The sequence below is a fragment of the Silene latifolia genome, chromosome 2 (genome assembly GCF_048544455.1).
Source record: "Silene latifolia isolate original U9 population chromosome 2, ASM4854445v1, whole genome shotgun sequence".
In the NCBI taxonomy this organism is placed as follows: Eukaryota; Viridiplantae; Streptophyta; class Magnoliopsida; order Caryophyllales; family Caryophyllaceae; genus Silene; species Silene latifolia.
Window position 1 is genome coordinate 185,047,998 of NC_133527.1, and position 15,001 is coordinate 185,062,998.

The window sequence follows — 15,001 nt, forward strand, 5'->3', positions numbered from 1 at the left end:
TCAACACGCCTATTCACATCTCTTCGACTGATCATCTTCCTCAACAAATTCCTAGGTATCTAGTCTCCGCCGGCCACCCGATCAACCAAGCTAGGAAGCACTGGCCGGGGGCAATCAAAATCAACCGGCACTCTCAGCCCTGGTCTCGGCCAGCGTCATGTTCTTTTCCACATCGGATACCCTTTATGCATCCATGTGGAGGGGGGATATGGTATACGGTACGGCCTACCAAGAGCCACGCCGATGCAGAAGAAGAGGCCGATACAGGAAAATTTTCTGAAATATGCAGAATATATGCTCAACATACATCGGAGCCCATACCACGGCATAGACTACGCTGGGGGCAAATTGATGGGGCATATTCCGCACCGCTGACCAAGTCAACATACTGAGCAAGGTCAAAGATGTCCACAACAAGTCAACGACTTATACGACCCTAGCCGATGCGGCCCATCGGCTGTTAGCCTGGGTCTCGGCGTGACAGGCGGTCGTCGGGACACATATCCGCGTACTCATATCCAAGACCCCTCGGCGGTGAGTCAACATCGCCCGCCGACCTGCCATAGGTCCCTCGGCCGAGGGGTAGATCGGTCTTTCCACCTGCTAGCCACTTGGCCACTTGGCCACTACGTGACAAAAGGTGAAAGCCTATAAATACTCCTCAACCTTCATTGAGGAAAGGATCTAAGAAACTGAACCTAAATACACTATTCATCTGGTAATATCTCCCTTATCTCTCTACAACATATCTAGCCAAGTAACACGACTTAATCCTTTGAGTTTCATCGACTTGAGCGTCGGAGTGAGTACGCTTGGCACAAAGCCAAGCCCTCAGTTCGTTCATTGTTGCAGGAGAGGCCGAGAGGAACGATAGAGACGCGAGGAATCCAACTCAAGACATTATTCTACGAGCCACGGGTGGTAACGATACTTGCTCTGGAATTACACCCGGAACAAAAATTAATTAGAAAATGTTTCCTAAAAAAAATTCTTGGTCATAATAATGTTTAGTTTAAAAAATAATAATAGTAAAATATTTATATCACGTTGTACATATAATTAGTGCAATTTCATGTATGTAACAAAATAAAAATATCCCGTTAATATGTTCATGCAAGTTAAAAGAATATTATCCCCTTTTTTAAATGGTATAGAATTATTTATTGTATAAAATTAATTAGTATCGACCAGTTATAAATATGATATTATGAAGCTCATTTATAGCTTAAGTCGAAATTAATCAGGATGGCCCAGTTGTAAATATGATGTTATGAAGCCCATTTATAGCCTAATTCATTTAGGCGGGAAAACTTTAGAGATCTCTTATTATTTTAGTTTAAGGGGGATTAATTAATTAAAGCTCAGTTTCATTGTTGTTTAAGTTATAAGATCATTGATTGAATCTCAATCATCGCTTAAAGATTTTAATCGGTTAAGATAAAATAAGTGTATTGGTTGATTTATACTTCTTGTGCATTGTGGTGTAGAAGGGGTGAATATTTTTAGAGAGAGGGACAATAATGAGATAAAAAATATAAAATCATCACTTTTAGGTACTCCGTTTTCAGTTACTACCTTGATCAATCAATCAATTAGGACCTTAATCAATCACACTTTAAACTTTAAAGACAGTTTTTTTTTATAAGTAAAAAGAGACCAACAATTTTTACTTTAAACTGTCCGCATATGTACGCTTTAAAGATTAAACAACTAAAGTCTAAAAGTAGTCGATCAATTTGGCAAAATATTATTCGATCGGGTTGTGCTTAAATTGTAAGCAACATTATATTGCTACTCCTGTTTCCTTGGCTCTCTTATATTGTTTCAGCTAAAACTCACATTCATCAACAAAATATGTCAGTGATCACGACGACGGCGTACGCATCTGACAGCTGCGTTGCCGCCACCAACCTAACGTTGAACGCTGCCGATTTCAAGCTTCAACTTTCTGTCTTGGAAGCCAAATTTGACGTCAGACCAACCTTGTCTAACCTCGTCATCTTGTTCCAAAAGCCTTCCGCTTTGTCCATCGACTACAACTTCCCCAACCAAGTAACTCGCTTCATCCCAGTTAACTTAATACTATTATATATTAACGTCATTATTCCTATATTATGTATTATTACAACGTTTATTTAGATATTGAATTCGAATTTTGGGAATATTATATTGATAATGTAATATGAACAAGTGGTTAAGACATAAATATTGTGAGATTCGTAATAGTATGATTAAGCTGAACGGCGATTCATGCTTTTGATTTAGGTGATGTTTTTCAATCTCGCTTATATTTATATGGGGTGTATTATACGAGTATGAGAGGGTGTATATTTTTTTTTTATCACCTATGCAATTTACAATCGCATATGACACTAATGATGAAATCGTATAGTCAAACTTTTCGTAATCTTGAATGTGATCTACTCATCGTATAATACACATTTTTCAGGATTTGAGGTTCCAGTTTATAAACAAGGGTAACCTTTTAGACAAGGAGGTAAACATGACATACACGCATTGGAGAAAAGAAAACAGGGTGGCATTAGACGGTACATTGTCGATAGATTCAAGAAATAAGGTGTCTGCTAATTACGAATTTGGTACCAAGAATTGCAAGTTAAAGTATAGTTATGTACAGGGTGAAGGAGCTAGATTATTTGAGCCTTGTTACGATTTAGCCAACAATTACTGGGATTTCTTGTTTTCGCAACGCTTTTATGAGGATAATTTGTTCAAGGCTTCGTTTCAATCTTCTACTAATGTTTTCGGGCTTGAGTGGTGTCGAACTTCCTCTTGCAATGGCTCACTTAAGGTACATTTTGAATTTTTGATGCTTGCTTATTCATCGTGTTATCCTGTCTAATACTAGTACTCCGTCTCATTCTTAGAAATTGCGCCATTTCAGAATTTGACTAATGAACTGTTATACTCCGTATATTACAGGTTTTGGCATCATTGAATGTGACCGAGAAACTAAAAATCCCAAAAGTATGCTTGGAGAGTACATGGAATTTCAGTATTTGATCTACTCAGCTTGCCTTTCTGGAGATCGTCTGAAATTTCGGGCATATGAAAACGGTTAAGACTCTGTAATTACCGTCAATATTTTACTAGAGAAATTGAGCGGGAAAAAAGTTCTAATAATGAATAAAACAAATGTCAAGCGACAATATCTTGGTTAATTGCCAAGATGAATTACCGGTTCTATCGATAATCCTATATTTCCATAACCAAAAAAATATAGGGAATTTGAAGATGGTACGTACTAGCGTAACTCATACAATCACAAATTCACAATGTATACGAGATCGAAGTTCAAAGGACTTTAAAGTGTAATTGACCTCTATTCTTTTAGACTGAAACTCTCTACACAACTAAAGAGTAAACGATACTATCATTCGTTGTCGACGAATTACTTCAAAGTCCATAGTTTTAATGAATTAACCAAACTACCACTCCCACTTCACACCCTTCGTTCAAACTATCGACAAACAATTTAATCGAGAATCAGGTCATATCCATGATGTACCCATTTAACCTTGATAGGCCCATCAATTAAGTCCACAAACACGTGGGCCTCGTGGTTTTCCTTTATTCAATTTTTAGCGGCCAACAATTATTAATCGCTCATCAGAAATAGTCCGCTAATTATAGAAACAGATAAATAGTTCCGGTCACTGCCTCCGGTGAACTCCGTTCTTCCCCAATTTCTAGGGTTTTCTCCGTCGATTCACGCCGATCATCTTCATTTCACCTCATTTCCCAATTAGGTCAGCTAATTTCACATTTTCCTCTTTTCTTATCTGTTAATCATGTATTTACTCTGTCTAAATTCGATTTTATTCGTTGAATTTATTGAATCAATTGTTAGCTCGCTTATTGATTGATACTGAACATTCTAGGTATTATGCTGCTGCTGCTGCCGTATCTTTGATTATATAAGTTTGTTAATGTGATTGAAGCTGGAAGATTGACTTGTTTTGAAAGGGGATTAGATTGGTGTAAGGGTTTATGGTAATATAGATTGCAGATGTTTCGTAATTAAGGTTTCAAATATGCAATTGATTTCGCTATCGAAGCTTAATACAATTTGCAGTTTGTCTTTACGAAGAGCTGTAATTAGTCAGGCTAAATTTAGGGAGAAGAGGAATTTGGGTTCTCATTCGTATTTCGAGGCGGGAAATTTTACTCAGAGAAGTTGTTGTGTAAGGTTATATAGTAGCCATCAAATCAACAAGTTTCCGGGGATAAATCCTAGTTTGAGGAAAGTAGTGATGGCTGCTTCAGGGCCGCAGTCGGTTTCTGGAGATATATACGTCGACAGTTTAATTACAGGCTGTGGGAATGTTGTGGATTTTGGGAAGCCAGCTGCCGTGTTCTTTGGTGATGCTAGTGGCAATAAGTGCAGAAGAGCTAGTGTTAGTTTGAGGAATCGAGGTGCTTTCTTTAATAGTCTAGGTAATCCTGTTGTAGGTTACCAGAATTGGAACTCAGGGTTGTTTAGTGGAGGGTTCTCGAAGAATTTTCACGTGTCTTGTTCTGCTAGTAATGGAGCTGCTGCTGATGTCCCTTTTAATATTTCTGTGAGAGATGAGCAGCTCGAAAATCCCGTTGAATCTTCTGCTCGGTATGTTGTTTTGCCTGCTTAAAGGAACTTTGAACTTGTAGTTTTGAGTAGTTCATAATTTAGGGGTGATAATTTTTTACTGACTTCGCTGAGTATCGATACATTTGGCTTGTTTAAGTTGATAGCTATCTCTTATGCTAAAACATTAGGTAAGATGGAGTTAAATCTTACTTAGTAGAGAACCATGATTCATAAGTAAGGGCTCCCACAATATGTGAGGAAGGGGTATCTAATGTACGCACCCTTACCCTTGTGCTTGCAACACAAAGAGGTTGTTTGAGAATGAGTCAAGATGAAAATTGCGTTGAGAACTGCATTGAATGACTGATATTTCATAATAAAATGAAGCGCAACCATTTTAGTGGGCCAGTATGCTTTCCATCATAATCCATATTTCAGAACAAAAGATAACACGTCTTTACTTCCATTTGATTATGTAAATTGCGTGGGCTAAATATAGAAAGAACTTTTTTTGTGTGGCAAATTGGTATCGGGAGTATAACATCCACTTTACACTAGACAAGATCACAAGACATACCTAGAAAACAAATGTAAGCTATTGGATCAGACATTCTTATTGGATACCTTCATCCTTCATTCCCTTTTTTGTCATACTCTTTACCAGCAGTCCGACATAAGATATTCACAAGTTCTTTGCTGTATACCAAAATGCTTCTCAATTTGATCAATATTTTTTTTTTGTTGGTTAAAGTAAAAATGCTGGTCAGAAAACCTTGAAGCTCAAGTCAGGCTCATGCTATCTACCACATCCTGATAAGGTGAAAACTGGAGGGGAGGATGCTCATTTCATTTGTGAAGAAAAACAAGTTATTGGAGTAGCAGATGGTGTTGGAGGCTGGGCTGATGTTGGTGTTGATGCAGGATTTTACGCTCGGTTACTTATGTCCAACTCTGTAGCTGCTATAAAAGAAGAGCAAGAGGGCCCAGTTGATCCAGCAAAAGTTCTGGAAAAAGCTCATGCGAACACTAAAGTTATAGGTTCCTCAACAGCTTGTATAGTTGCCCTTACAGATCAGGTTGGTATATTCACTGTGCTTTGATCCTTTAGTCGACACAATGGCACTTGATAGTGTAGACAACTTTGACAATTACATATAGTTAATGTCATATTGTCATTGCACCATTTCTAACCGTCTTAGTTCTTTTGAGCTTTGTTTTTTCTTGTTGCCATGAGACCGATGGCCCAAGAGACAATGATAGAGGTTTACTGCTGCGGTACTTATGAGTTATGATGTTTTGAATCTATGATCACTTTTTGTCTATTACTAAATATTGTTTCTCAATGATTATGAGTCCTGGATCTTCCTCATCTTGCACACCCACAGTTAGAACGTAATAGATTCCCTTCTAGGCCATTCATGTTTTATGGGGTTTATGGTATGGTGCAAGCGTTGGCCTCTTATGTAGTTGTATATCCATGAATGATATGATCAACATTACGTTGGTTAGCGAGTCATAGTACTATCGATTCAAGGAATATTAATTAAGATTAGTATGTTAACATCTTACCAAGCCTTTCTGATATAATTTCTCTATCTCTATATATATATGTACATCTGCCGTTTCATTATAGTGGTCAAACCATGCCTTCAGTTACTGCTTATTTTTATGATGATGTTTCTACAGTAAGTTTTGATTTTGAGCATGTATATGTTTTTTTTTTTTTGTTTTTTTTTTTTGACAGGTGGACAAAGAGAGCATGTATATGTTTAATCATGCCTTTAGTTACTACATAATGTAAACATAAATCTTGCTTTGATTTTGTACATTGTTGATGATGTAGCTGCTGTATTTGTTTTACATGAATCCATGTATATGCTCACATTATGCCGGTCAAGATTAAAAGCATTTGAGGACAAATGTTTTATTAGGAAAGTTACTAGTTAATGAGTGGTGATTGGGGCTTATTGTGCTAAATTTTGGAGGTATTAGCAACTCCAATACTCTGTGTTTTCACTGCTTTTATTTGGCTCCTCTCGTGTCTTGAATTGTACAAGTTTTTTTGATTATCTGAGATCAGCCACTAATTTTCTTGGTCCATGTTGAGTTAATTGAGCCCACACTCACTAGTTAATTACTTTTGGCAGGGAATCCATGCCATCAATCTTGGCGATAGTGCATTCATAGTGATTAGAGATGGACATACGGTTTTCCGATCCCCTGCACAGCAGTATGGTTTTAATTTTCCTTACCAGCTGGCAAATGGCAACGGGGGTGATTTACCCAGTTCTGGTCAGGTACGTTTGCTTTGTATATCTTCAATTTTTCATTTGCAATCATGTGCTGTCATGTGATTATCCGTAGTTTCGGACATTGTAGCTGAGCTTGTGATAACATGTTCCCGATGAATGTCTTGTCGCCTCCTGTTAGGAAAATTAGCGTTCTTACATTAAAAAGAGATACACAAGATAACTACTTTAGTGATTCAGCATAAGCCTACAACACTAGACAACTTCACTAAGAATATTATTTCGCAAATACGAGTGCGAGGAGATAAAATTTGATATCCTTCATTTGCAGTTATAGAAACCCAAGAAACCAAGTACATCCCCGCACTCTACTTTTCAGTGGAGAAATTTCAATTAATATGCACTGCTTTTGGTTGTGGCTAGATTTGTCAACTACAAAAAAAATCAGTTATTCTTATTAGTTATCCAATATATTGAACATACTTTTAAATAACCTAGGGATACATGCACAAATAAATTATCTCAATACATGTAGATATTGGTTCTCGGAATTATTTAGACTTTCCTTTGAATTATTTAGACTTTCCTTTAGAGGTTATCTCCTGTGCATGCCTCTAAAAGCTCTATATTAATCGGCATTGGAGATTTTAGATATAGCCACATGGGATTATTTCCCAGGTGGTATCCCATTCTGTTGCTAACCATATGGAGATTTCATGAACTTGGAGGCATTTTTTGATGACGCGTAGGATATACACACATTGTTAGATCGAGTAATGACCTGGTTAAAATGGCACAATTAATGCTAAAATCAATATAGTTCTCTGGTGCACCATCCTCTATGCTTCAATGTCTAATGTGTATGCTTCTTTTGTTGTTGGAAATGGTCCTATCACTTGATCCTCAACCGTGCTTTGCCTTAATCCTGGATTTCTCTGTTGTGATGCTTCAGTGCTAAATTTTTGTTTGTGCTATTTCGTTTATTTCTGTTGATGGGTACATGTTGGATTTTTCACAGGTCTTCACATTTCCTGTTGCTTCAGGGGATGTTTTAGTAGCTGGCACCGATGGACTATTTGACAACTTGTATGACAATGAGATTGTTGCTCTTGTTGTTCAAGCGAGTAGATCCGGTCTAGAGCCAGGAGTTACAGCACAAAACATAGCCAAACTTGCACAGCAAAGAGCTCAAGACCGCCATCGGCAGACACCATTTTCAACAGCTGCCCACGATGCTGGCGTTCGTTATATGGGAGGAAAGCTTGATGATATCACAGTTGTCGTGTCCTATATTACCGACAAGAATTAACTGTGAGTCGATTTTTCTACTGTTCTATCATTATGCCTGTATAATTGTATATTACTAAATATGTTAATTCTATACTGATATAAGCAGTTAATTCGATTTTTTTTTTCTCAGTTTTGAGCTTTGACTAATACACCATTGGGCCTGGTCTCTTATTCTCCTTCACGATATTTTGTCACATGATCTAGTTTGCAAGCTGCAATATGAATCACAACCTCTAATACATGATTTGAAACACAAACACACCTGCACACACACACACACTCTACACAGGAAGTTTCTCTCAGTTGGACAATTGGACTTCCTCATTGTCAAGAGAAAGAGCATTGTTTTCTTTTTAAAGGCCCGTGTAGAAAAATTAATAATTGTGGATGTTGCTTTATCAGAATACTTTATTCAATAACATTTAGCAATCAACAATTTTGTTATCAGAATTTAGTGAAAGTTAATGGCATTTAATTGATAGGTCTCGGATTCATTCAAAGCAAAGTGTAACCATCTTGCAAATTAACCTTGAAAAGTCAGTCGACACTGCTTTTAGGTGCAATGATGCTGCATTTCTCGCACGACTAAGATATTTACTTTCTAATACTCTCTAATTCTGGAGTGGTATCTGTAGTTGTGGTGTGAGGTTTCTATCATTCATCTTTATACACTTCTCTCCGTTTGGATGAGTAATTTCTCTCCTTCCTTTGATTAGATAAGGTAGGCTGGTTGATCCTATTGATGGAGTCAAAAACCTAATTATCCTATATAAGAATTTGTTCACTGCACTATTTTTATTTTATTAGTTTTGATTTTTGAACTCGTCTCATACACGACCTGCTTGGCAAAACGCTGAATCGGCAGATTGAATATTTAATGAGAGAGCTTGATTTAGTTTGAGTTTAGTTGCTTTAATAGTTTGCGAACTTATCTTGGGTTTCCTTTGTGATCTTGGTGCAGTAGCTTATTGGGACCTAGTAGTCGCTGCAATTTGTCATTTGTGATATCGTGTATAGGTTGAAGGTTGATATTTGTAGTTGGGTTTGAAGTTGGGCGAAGGGTCAATTGATGAGGTTGATAAGGTAAGGCTGGTTGATCCTGTAGGTTGATATTTGTAGTTGGGTTTGTAGTTGGTAAATTCAGTTGATTTTTTTTCTCCATGGCATGAGAATAGGTTGTTATCCGTGAAGAATGTGAGGTAGCGTTGTGAAAGGATTGGGTTAGTCTTCCTTAGGGTACTATCCATGCGATATAACAATTGATTCATGATCATTTATCCTGGCATAATTCACTATAGTATAACCTAAAAAAAATTTTAGGACGGGGGTTCTTTAATGTTCGTTCATTTTAGTGTGATGTGATTTGGTGCGTCTAGATGGAACAGATACTTTTGTGGGTTGAGTCTTCTCTTTTCTTTACTGTGCATGAAAATATTTTTCAAAGAACTCAATTCTTTTTTTTTTTTTTTTAAATTGTTCGGAACAGAGCCTTGAACTGTTATAAAATTATTTTCCCAAAAAAGAAAAATTATTTTCCCAAAAAAGAAACTGTTATAAAGTTACTGCTACTTAACAAACCGGAAATAAATAGCTGGCACCGGAGTCCCGACATCACTAAAACGAGAGACTTAATCTGACATCATGAAAAGGAACAAGAGGAAATACACTCGCTTTACCTTGCATACCTGGAACTACCAAGACACGAAACATAAGAGTTACAAAAAAACACTTGAGTATCAACATTAAACTGGGTGATTAGGCTGTCAGTGGCGGAGAAGCAAGGAGATTAAGCAACACCTTGATAAACCTTGAGAATCTCCTAATAACTGTTATTTGCTTTGTCCTCACTGTTATCTTCTCTATTTCCTCCTCTTAGTTAATTTTGAATTTAACGTCCCCATCTCCATCCGCCTTCCTCTTGTTCTCTTTGCCTTTCGATCCTTTCTTCTTCCTCCCTTCTCGCCATTTCTTCCTCTGATTCTCCTTCCCCTCTTCCTCTCTCCTCTTCTCGCCTCCTTTGCCCTTCATCTCTTTTTCTTTGTTCTTTTTCTTGTCTTTGTCTCTCTTGCCACTCCTCTTGCCTTCTCTGTTGTTCTTCTTGCTGCCTTTTTTTCTCTTCCTGTCCTTGTTCTTCTTCCCTTCCCTCTTCTTGCTGTCTTTGCTGTTCTTCTTCTTGCTTTCTTTGTTCTTCTTTCCTTTCCTCCTCTTGTCGTCTTTGTTTTTCTTCCCGTTCCTCCTCTTGCTGTCTTTGCTGCTGTTCTTCTTGCCTTCTTTGTTCTTCTTTCCTGTCCTCCTCCTGTTTTCTCTGTTCCTCTTCTTCTTGCTGTCTTCTCTGTTCCTCCTCTTGTTCACGTCTTTTTTGTTCTTCCTCTTGACGACTCCTTGATTCCTCTTCCCTTCTTCTTTCTTCTTCCTGCTCTTGCTGTCTTTGCTTTTCCTCCTCTTGTTGCCTTTTCTCTTCCTCTTCTTCTTGCTCCCTTTTCTTGGCCTCCTCTTCTTCCCTCTTCCTTTCTTCCTCTTCCCTCCTCTTTGCCTCTTCTTCTCTCTTTCTTTCTTCTTCTTCTTCTTCCCTTTTTCTTTCTTCTTCTTCCCGCCTTCTCTTTTCTTCCGCCTCCTCCCGCCTCCTCTTTTCTTCCTCCTCCTGCCTCCTAGCTGCCTCTTCTTCTTCTTCCCTTTTTCTTTCTTCCTCCTCCCTCTTTTTCCTTTCCTCTTCGTCCCTCCTTCTCTTTTCTTCCTCCTCTTCTTCCCTCCTCTTTTCTTCCTCCTCCTCCTCCTGCCTCCTCTTTTCTTCCTCCTCCTGCCTCCTAGCTGCCTCTTCTTCTTCTTCCCTTTTTCTTTCTTCCTCTTCCCTCCTCTTTTCTTCCTCCTCCTCCTGCCTCCTCTTTTCTTCCTCCTCCTGCCTCCTAGCTGCCTCTTCTTCTTCTTCCCTTTTTCTTTCTTCCTCTTCCCTCTTTTTCCTTTCCTCTTCTTCCCTCCGCCTCTTTTCTTCCTCCTCCTCCTGCCTCCTCTTTTCTTCCTCCTCCTGCCTCCTAGCTGCCTCTTCTTCTTCTTCTTCCCTTTTTCTTTCTTCCTCTTCCCTCCTTTTCCTTTCCTCTTCTTCCCGCCTTTTCCGTTCTTCCTCTTCTTCCCGCCTTTTCCGTTCTTCCTCTTCATGCCTTTTCTTTTCTTCCTCCTCCCTTCTTCGGGCTTCTTCTTCTTCCCTCTTTCTTTCTTCCTCTTCCTTCCGCTCCTTCTCCATCTCTTCTTCCATAACTATTTCCTGTTCCTCAGCACAAGAAGTACAATCCAGAATAATTGATTCTTTTTGTGGTGCCAACAACTGACCAACTGTTGTGTCCGACACATTGAAGGATACACCTAAGATAAACTTATCTAGTGTCTGAAGAACTGAAGCCTTCCCTGCTAGGAATTGAGGGTGATTCTTTTTTGATGCAGTGCTAAATCCCATAAAAACAAGTGAACCATTGTTGAAGGATGTCTGTGCCATTGGATGGAACCTTGGGACTGTAAAAACATCACCTTCTTCGACTCGAATCCTTGAATTTTTGCACTCTTTATTTGTCAAGGCACTAGGGCAAACCACCTGAACCATCCCTTCACCCTCTATCACAACTGATAACTCAGCCGCAGCAGGATTCCAGTGCGGCCCCATTATCGAACCCTGAAAAACCAAACCAATTTTAGATGCAAGCAAGGTTTATTAATTCCCAGACGAAAGACGCTGAAATTGTGGTGGTAAATTATGTAGTTATTTAGTATCAGGAGGTTTACCTTGGATAAGTTCACCATGAAAACTCCAATCTGGGAACCACGCAATGCGTGTAAATCATGTTTGGTCACCACTTTGCTCCACCCATGGCAATTTTTGAAATCCGGATCTTCTTTGTAAATGTTAAATGTCTTCGTGTGTTTGTTTTTGTTGTCTGCTATTTGATTTCTGAGCCTCGGGATACCGAAGAGGGCATTGATGAAGATAAGTTCCTCTTCCCAGAATTTCTTTTTACTATTCTGATCTCCTTCTACTATAGCTGGTGTCTCTGTTGTGCTTGTTAGTTCATCTATCACTTCCTCAGGCACCTACACCATCCCAAAAACACATAAAAACACATTAATACACAGTGAAATAATTTTCTAGTTACGGAGCTGTTAATAGTGGAGGGATCTATATCTACTATAAAGAAGTCATAACATATAGAAAGTTAGAAACCAGTGAACCTGAAAAGCAGCCTGAAGAACTGGCTTGTCGAAGCCTCGAACAAGGTCAGTGACACTCGAGTATGGTCCAACAGATGGTCCCTATAATGGGGTCAATTAATTGCAGTTAGACTGAAGTTATTGAAACTTGTTACTCTATTTTATGTATTACTTTATTTGAGTCGAGTATTTCTATACCAATAACTGTTCATCAGGATTGGAAAACAACGCAATGATTCTAAACCGTGATCTTTCAGGATCTACATTGCTGTGAAGATAGAACAAGGTGCCTGACTTCATTCTGTAGACGTCGCCTCTCTGTAAGCTTACTTTGTTTATGTCGTCGCCCTCTGTCCAGCTCAACCTTCCACTTCCTGTTAACCACCACCATTATATTTTGCCATCAATATTGGTTTTGGTACCTCTACTTGATTTTGGGTAAGACCATATTTGAAGTTGTTGTCACAAGCTTTCGGTGTCAATTAAGGCACAAAGGCTGTAGTGCTATACAATATAAACGGGAATGAAGATTCGAACCTGCTATCATTCATCCATCCCTGACTAGAACTTTGAGATTTGAAGATTGTCGATTGAGCTTTCAAGTATACTGTACTGCTACAGATGTTTAAAGCTCACCTCTGTATTTTTTTTTTTACCTTTTTACTTACTCCGTAGATTATTAAGGTCATATTTTTGTTATGTACTCCGTCATTTTGAGATTTTGAGGCATAAATGTAGTAGTTGTATAGTATAGCACTATAACCCCATATTAATCTAGTAGAGGACAGTCGTATTCATAACCCTCTTTAGTTCCCTATTTTCCTTATTTGGTTATTTAAATAAAGAACATAATGCACAATGGTGATTATTGATCCCTTGTTGGGGTTTAAAGATTTGACAATTTGGAAACAAATTCATTGTTTGGCTAGCAGTCCAGGCTAAAGGAAAATAGAACGAGGAAAGTTGTTCATTTTTTCCCTTTGAACCAAACCAAATACGGGAGGAGAGGGGAAATGAGGTGTGAGTGTTTGAATATTTCCCTCCAAATCTTGCCTATTGTGGAAACCGGAGATATTTTGATTTGCCTTCGAGGAGGAAACATGGATATCTTCAAATCCTTCCCCTTCATTTCTTTTAAATCTTCTATTTTTATTTCATATCCAAATAAGAGATTTTAAATCTTCTACTCTCTCTCCATTTCTTTTCCCTCCAAATCCTTCAATCGAAACACACCCTAAAACTATATCCAAATAAATATAGGTACAGTGTGTACGTGTCGCAGTATGTAACTAAGTATGTAACCTTGTACCCGGTTTTGAGGCCATGTAAACATAGTATCAGTGGCGAAGCCAGGATTCAAGCTTAGGTGCAGACTGGTAATGATATAAAGTACACTCGAAAAAATTTCAGAAATTTTAACTAAAAATTTCATCCGCCAAGGGGGCGAGCGCCCCCACCACTGCATAGGATTATATTTGGAACGGGGACAAATTTATACTCCCATACTAATGTGGTTTCACTCAGCCTCTTATTTGTCTACTAGTATGTCTAATTGAGTTTAACTTGTGTATATTCGAGCAAATTGTGAAGCCTCTGGCTTACTCAGGAGCCCTTGAGACACTGGGGTATAATACTGACTGTCTAAAATGGCAACATCAAAAACAGAAAATTGGAAAATGAAAAAAAAAAAAAAAAAAAAAAAAAAAAACCTGTATGAACAAAGAAGACCATATCAGCATGTAGAAGAACAGGAAGAAACAAAGCATTAGGCTCCATAGTAATAAACTGAAGATGATACTCATTCCTTCCAACACCATCATTAATATCAACAGCCGATATTGACCCAAACTCCGTCGCAACCACCGGCGTCCTCTCTTCCTTCTTCACCACCCGCGCCGCCGTCCCGACACTTCCTGCTACCGACCCTTCATAGTTCAGACTTCCTGACACTATCCTCACAGTTAACTGTAAACACAAAACAAAAACCAACAAACAACAAAATGAACTCAAAACTCGTCTTGTTTTCAACATTTTTGAAATTGATAGTGGTGGAAATGGTGAAAGGTGTACTGTATGTATATAAAGTATAAGGGAGATGGGTGAAGAAGTTGCATGCAGATGACACGTAGTTTGATGGAAGTAAGACGTGGCAAATGATTTAAGTTCTGCTGTTGTGCATGGTTTATAGTTTGACGATCCAATCAATTTTAAAGTGTTATTGGTTGTACTTCGTACTATACTACTGCCTACTTTTTATCCGTTTTGGTTTCTACTCAATGCGCATTTTCGGAGAAATTACTCCTCCAATACCGTTGTTTATTAATAGCCTGAACACTGATGTGGTGGATTTGATCGGTTTGCTAGTGTGCGGGATTGACTAAGATATACTCCCTCCCATCCAGACCAAAGGTTACAGTTGCTTTATCACACTTGTCGAGGCACGTTTTGTAAGGTGCATATTTTTAGTTACACATTATTAAAAATTATAAAAATTTGATATTCTTATAGCATTCATGACGATAAATCAAACAAGATCTCACATGACTATATTTTGTCTTATAGATTAAGAATAATATCAAAGATTCCCTACGACCATGAATAGTGCCAAAAAGCAACTGTAACCTTTGGTCTGGATGGGAGGAAGTAATGAATTAATGATATGATGTTATCGGGTGGTTTT

The 15,001-nt window shown here is 38.3% G+C and overlaps 3 protein-coding genes across 6 annotated transcripts; 2 read left to right on the forward strand and 1 right to left on the reverse strand.

The window, feature by feature from the left end:
• Positions 1–1,778: 1,778 nt before the first annotated feature.
• LOC141643717 (outer envelope pore protein 24A, chloroplastic-like) lies at positions 1,779–3,354 on the forward strand. The gene is made up of 3 exons (XM_074452990.1): positions 1,779–2,052; positions 2,450–2,812; positions 2,944–3,354. The coding sequence occupies exons 1-3, from the start codon at positions 1,855–1,857 to the stop codon at positions 3,022–3,024; spliced, it is 642 nt and encodes a 213-aa protein (XP_074309091.1). The 5' UTR covers positions 1,779–1,854; the 3' UTR covers positions 3,025–3,354.
• LOC141643716 (putative protein phosphatase 2C 80) lies at positions 3,315–13,121 on the forward strand. Of its 3 annotated transcripts, XR_012543757.1 has the most exons (7): positions 3,315–3,770; positions 3,903–4,627; positions 5,340–5,664; positions 6,736–6,885; positions 7,856–8,148; positions 9,089–9,210; positions 12,579–13,121. XR_012543757.1 is itself a non-coding variant. In XM_074452988.1 (6 exons), exons 2-5 carry the CDS (start codon positions 4,056–4,058, stop codon positions 8,144–8,146), a joined length of 1,338 nt encoding a protein of 445 aa, XP_074309089.1. In that variant the 5' UTR covers positions 3,315–3,770; positions 3,903–4,055; the 3' UTR covers positions 8,147–8,148; positions 12,579–13,121. The 3 variants fall into 3 exon arrangements, 2 of the variants coding, with proteins under 2 accessions (XP_074309089.1, XP_074309090.1); XM_074452988.1 differs by lacking the exon at positions 9,089–9,210; XM_074452989.1 differs by lacking the exons at positions 9,089–9,210; positions 12,579–13,121 and adding an exon at positions 8,258–8,577.
• LOC141643715 (uncharacterized) lies at positions 9,715–14,494 on the reverse strand. 2 transcript variants are annotated; one of them, XM_074452987.1, is made up of 6 exons: positions 14,031–14,494; positions 12,520–12,695; positions 12,343–12,423; positions 11,899–12,204; positions 10,905–11,788; positions 9,715–10,772 (listed from the first exon to the last, which is right to left on the reverse strand). In XM_074452987.1, exons 1-6 carry the CDS (start codon positions 14,350–14,352, stop codon positions 10,016–10,018), a joined length of 2,526 nt encoding a protein of 841 aa, XP_074309088.1. In that variant the 5' UTR covers positions 14,353–14,494; the 3' UTR covers positions 9,715–10,015. The 2 variants fall into 2 exon arrangements, with proteins under 2 accessions (XP_074309088.1, XP_074309087.1); XM_074452986.1 differs by having other exon boundaries at positions 9,715–11,788.
• Between the last annotated feature and the right edge of the window lie 507 nt (positions 14,495–15,001).

What these genes read in the sequence shown, in the direction of transcription:
- LOC141643717 (XM_074452990.1), top strand. Translation starts at nt 1,855, where the DNA reads ATGTCAGTGATCACGACGACGGCGTACGCATCTGACAGCTGCGTTGCC. An exon ending in ACTACAACTTCCCCAACCAA is followed by an intron (nt 2,053 to 2,449) that starts GTAACTCGCTTC and finishes CACATTTTTCAG; the next exon opens with GATTTGAGGTTCCAGTTTAT. An exon ending in CTTGCAATGGCTCACTTAAG is followed by an intron (nt 2,813 to 2,943) that starts GTACATTTTGAA and finishes CGTATATTACAG; the next exon opens with GTTTTGGCATCATTGAATGT.
- LOC141643716 (XM_074452988.1), top strand. Translation starts at nt 4,056, where the DNA reads ATGCAATTGATTTCGCTATCGAAGCTTAATACAATTTGCAGTTTGTCT. An exon ending in TAGTTGCCCTTACAGATCAG is followed by an intron (nt 5,665 to 6,735) that starts GTTGGTATATTC and finishes TACTTTTGGCAG; the next exon opens with GGAATCCATGCCATCAATCT. An exon ending in ATTTACCCAGTTCTGGTCAG is followed by an intron (nt 6,886 to 7,855) that starts GTACGTTTGCTT and finishes GATTTTTCACAG; the next exon opens with GTCTTCACATTTCCTGTTGC.
- LOC141643715 (XM_074452986.1), bottom strand. Translation starts at nt 14,352, where the DNA reads ATGTTGAAAACAAGACGAGTTTTGAGTTCATTTTGTTGTTTGTTGGTT. An exon ending in ATCCTGATGAACAGTTATTG is followed by an intron (nt 12,424 to 12,519) that starts GTATAGAAATAC and finishes ACCCCATTATAG; the next exon opens with GGACCATCTGTTGGACCATA. An exon ending in TTCTTCAGGCTGCTTTTCAG is followed by an intron (nt 12,205 to 12,342) that starts GTTCACTGGTTT and finishes GGGATGGTGTAG; the next exon opens with GTGCCTGAGGAAGTGATAGA.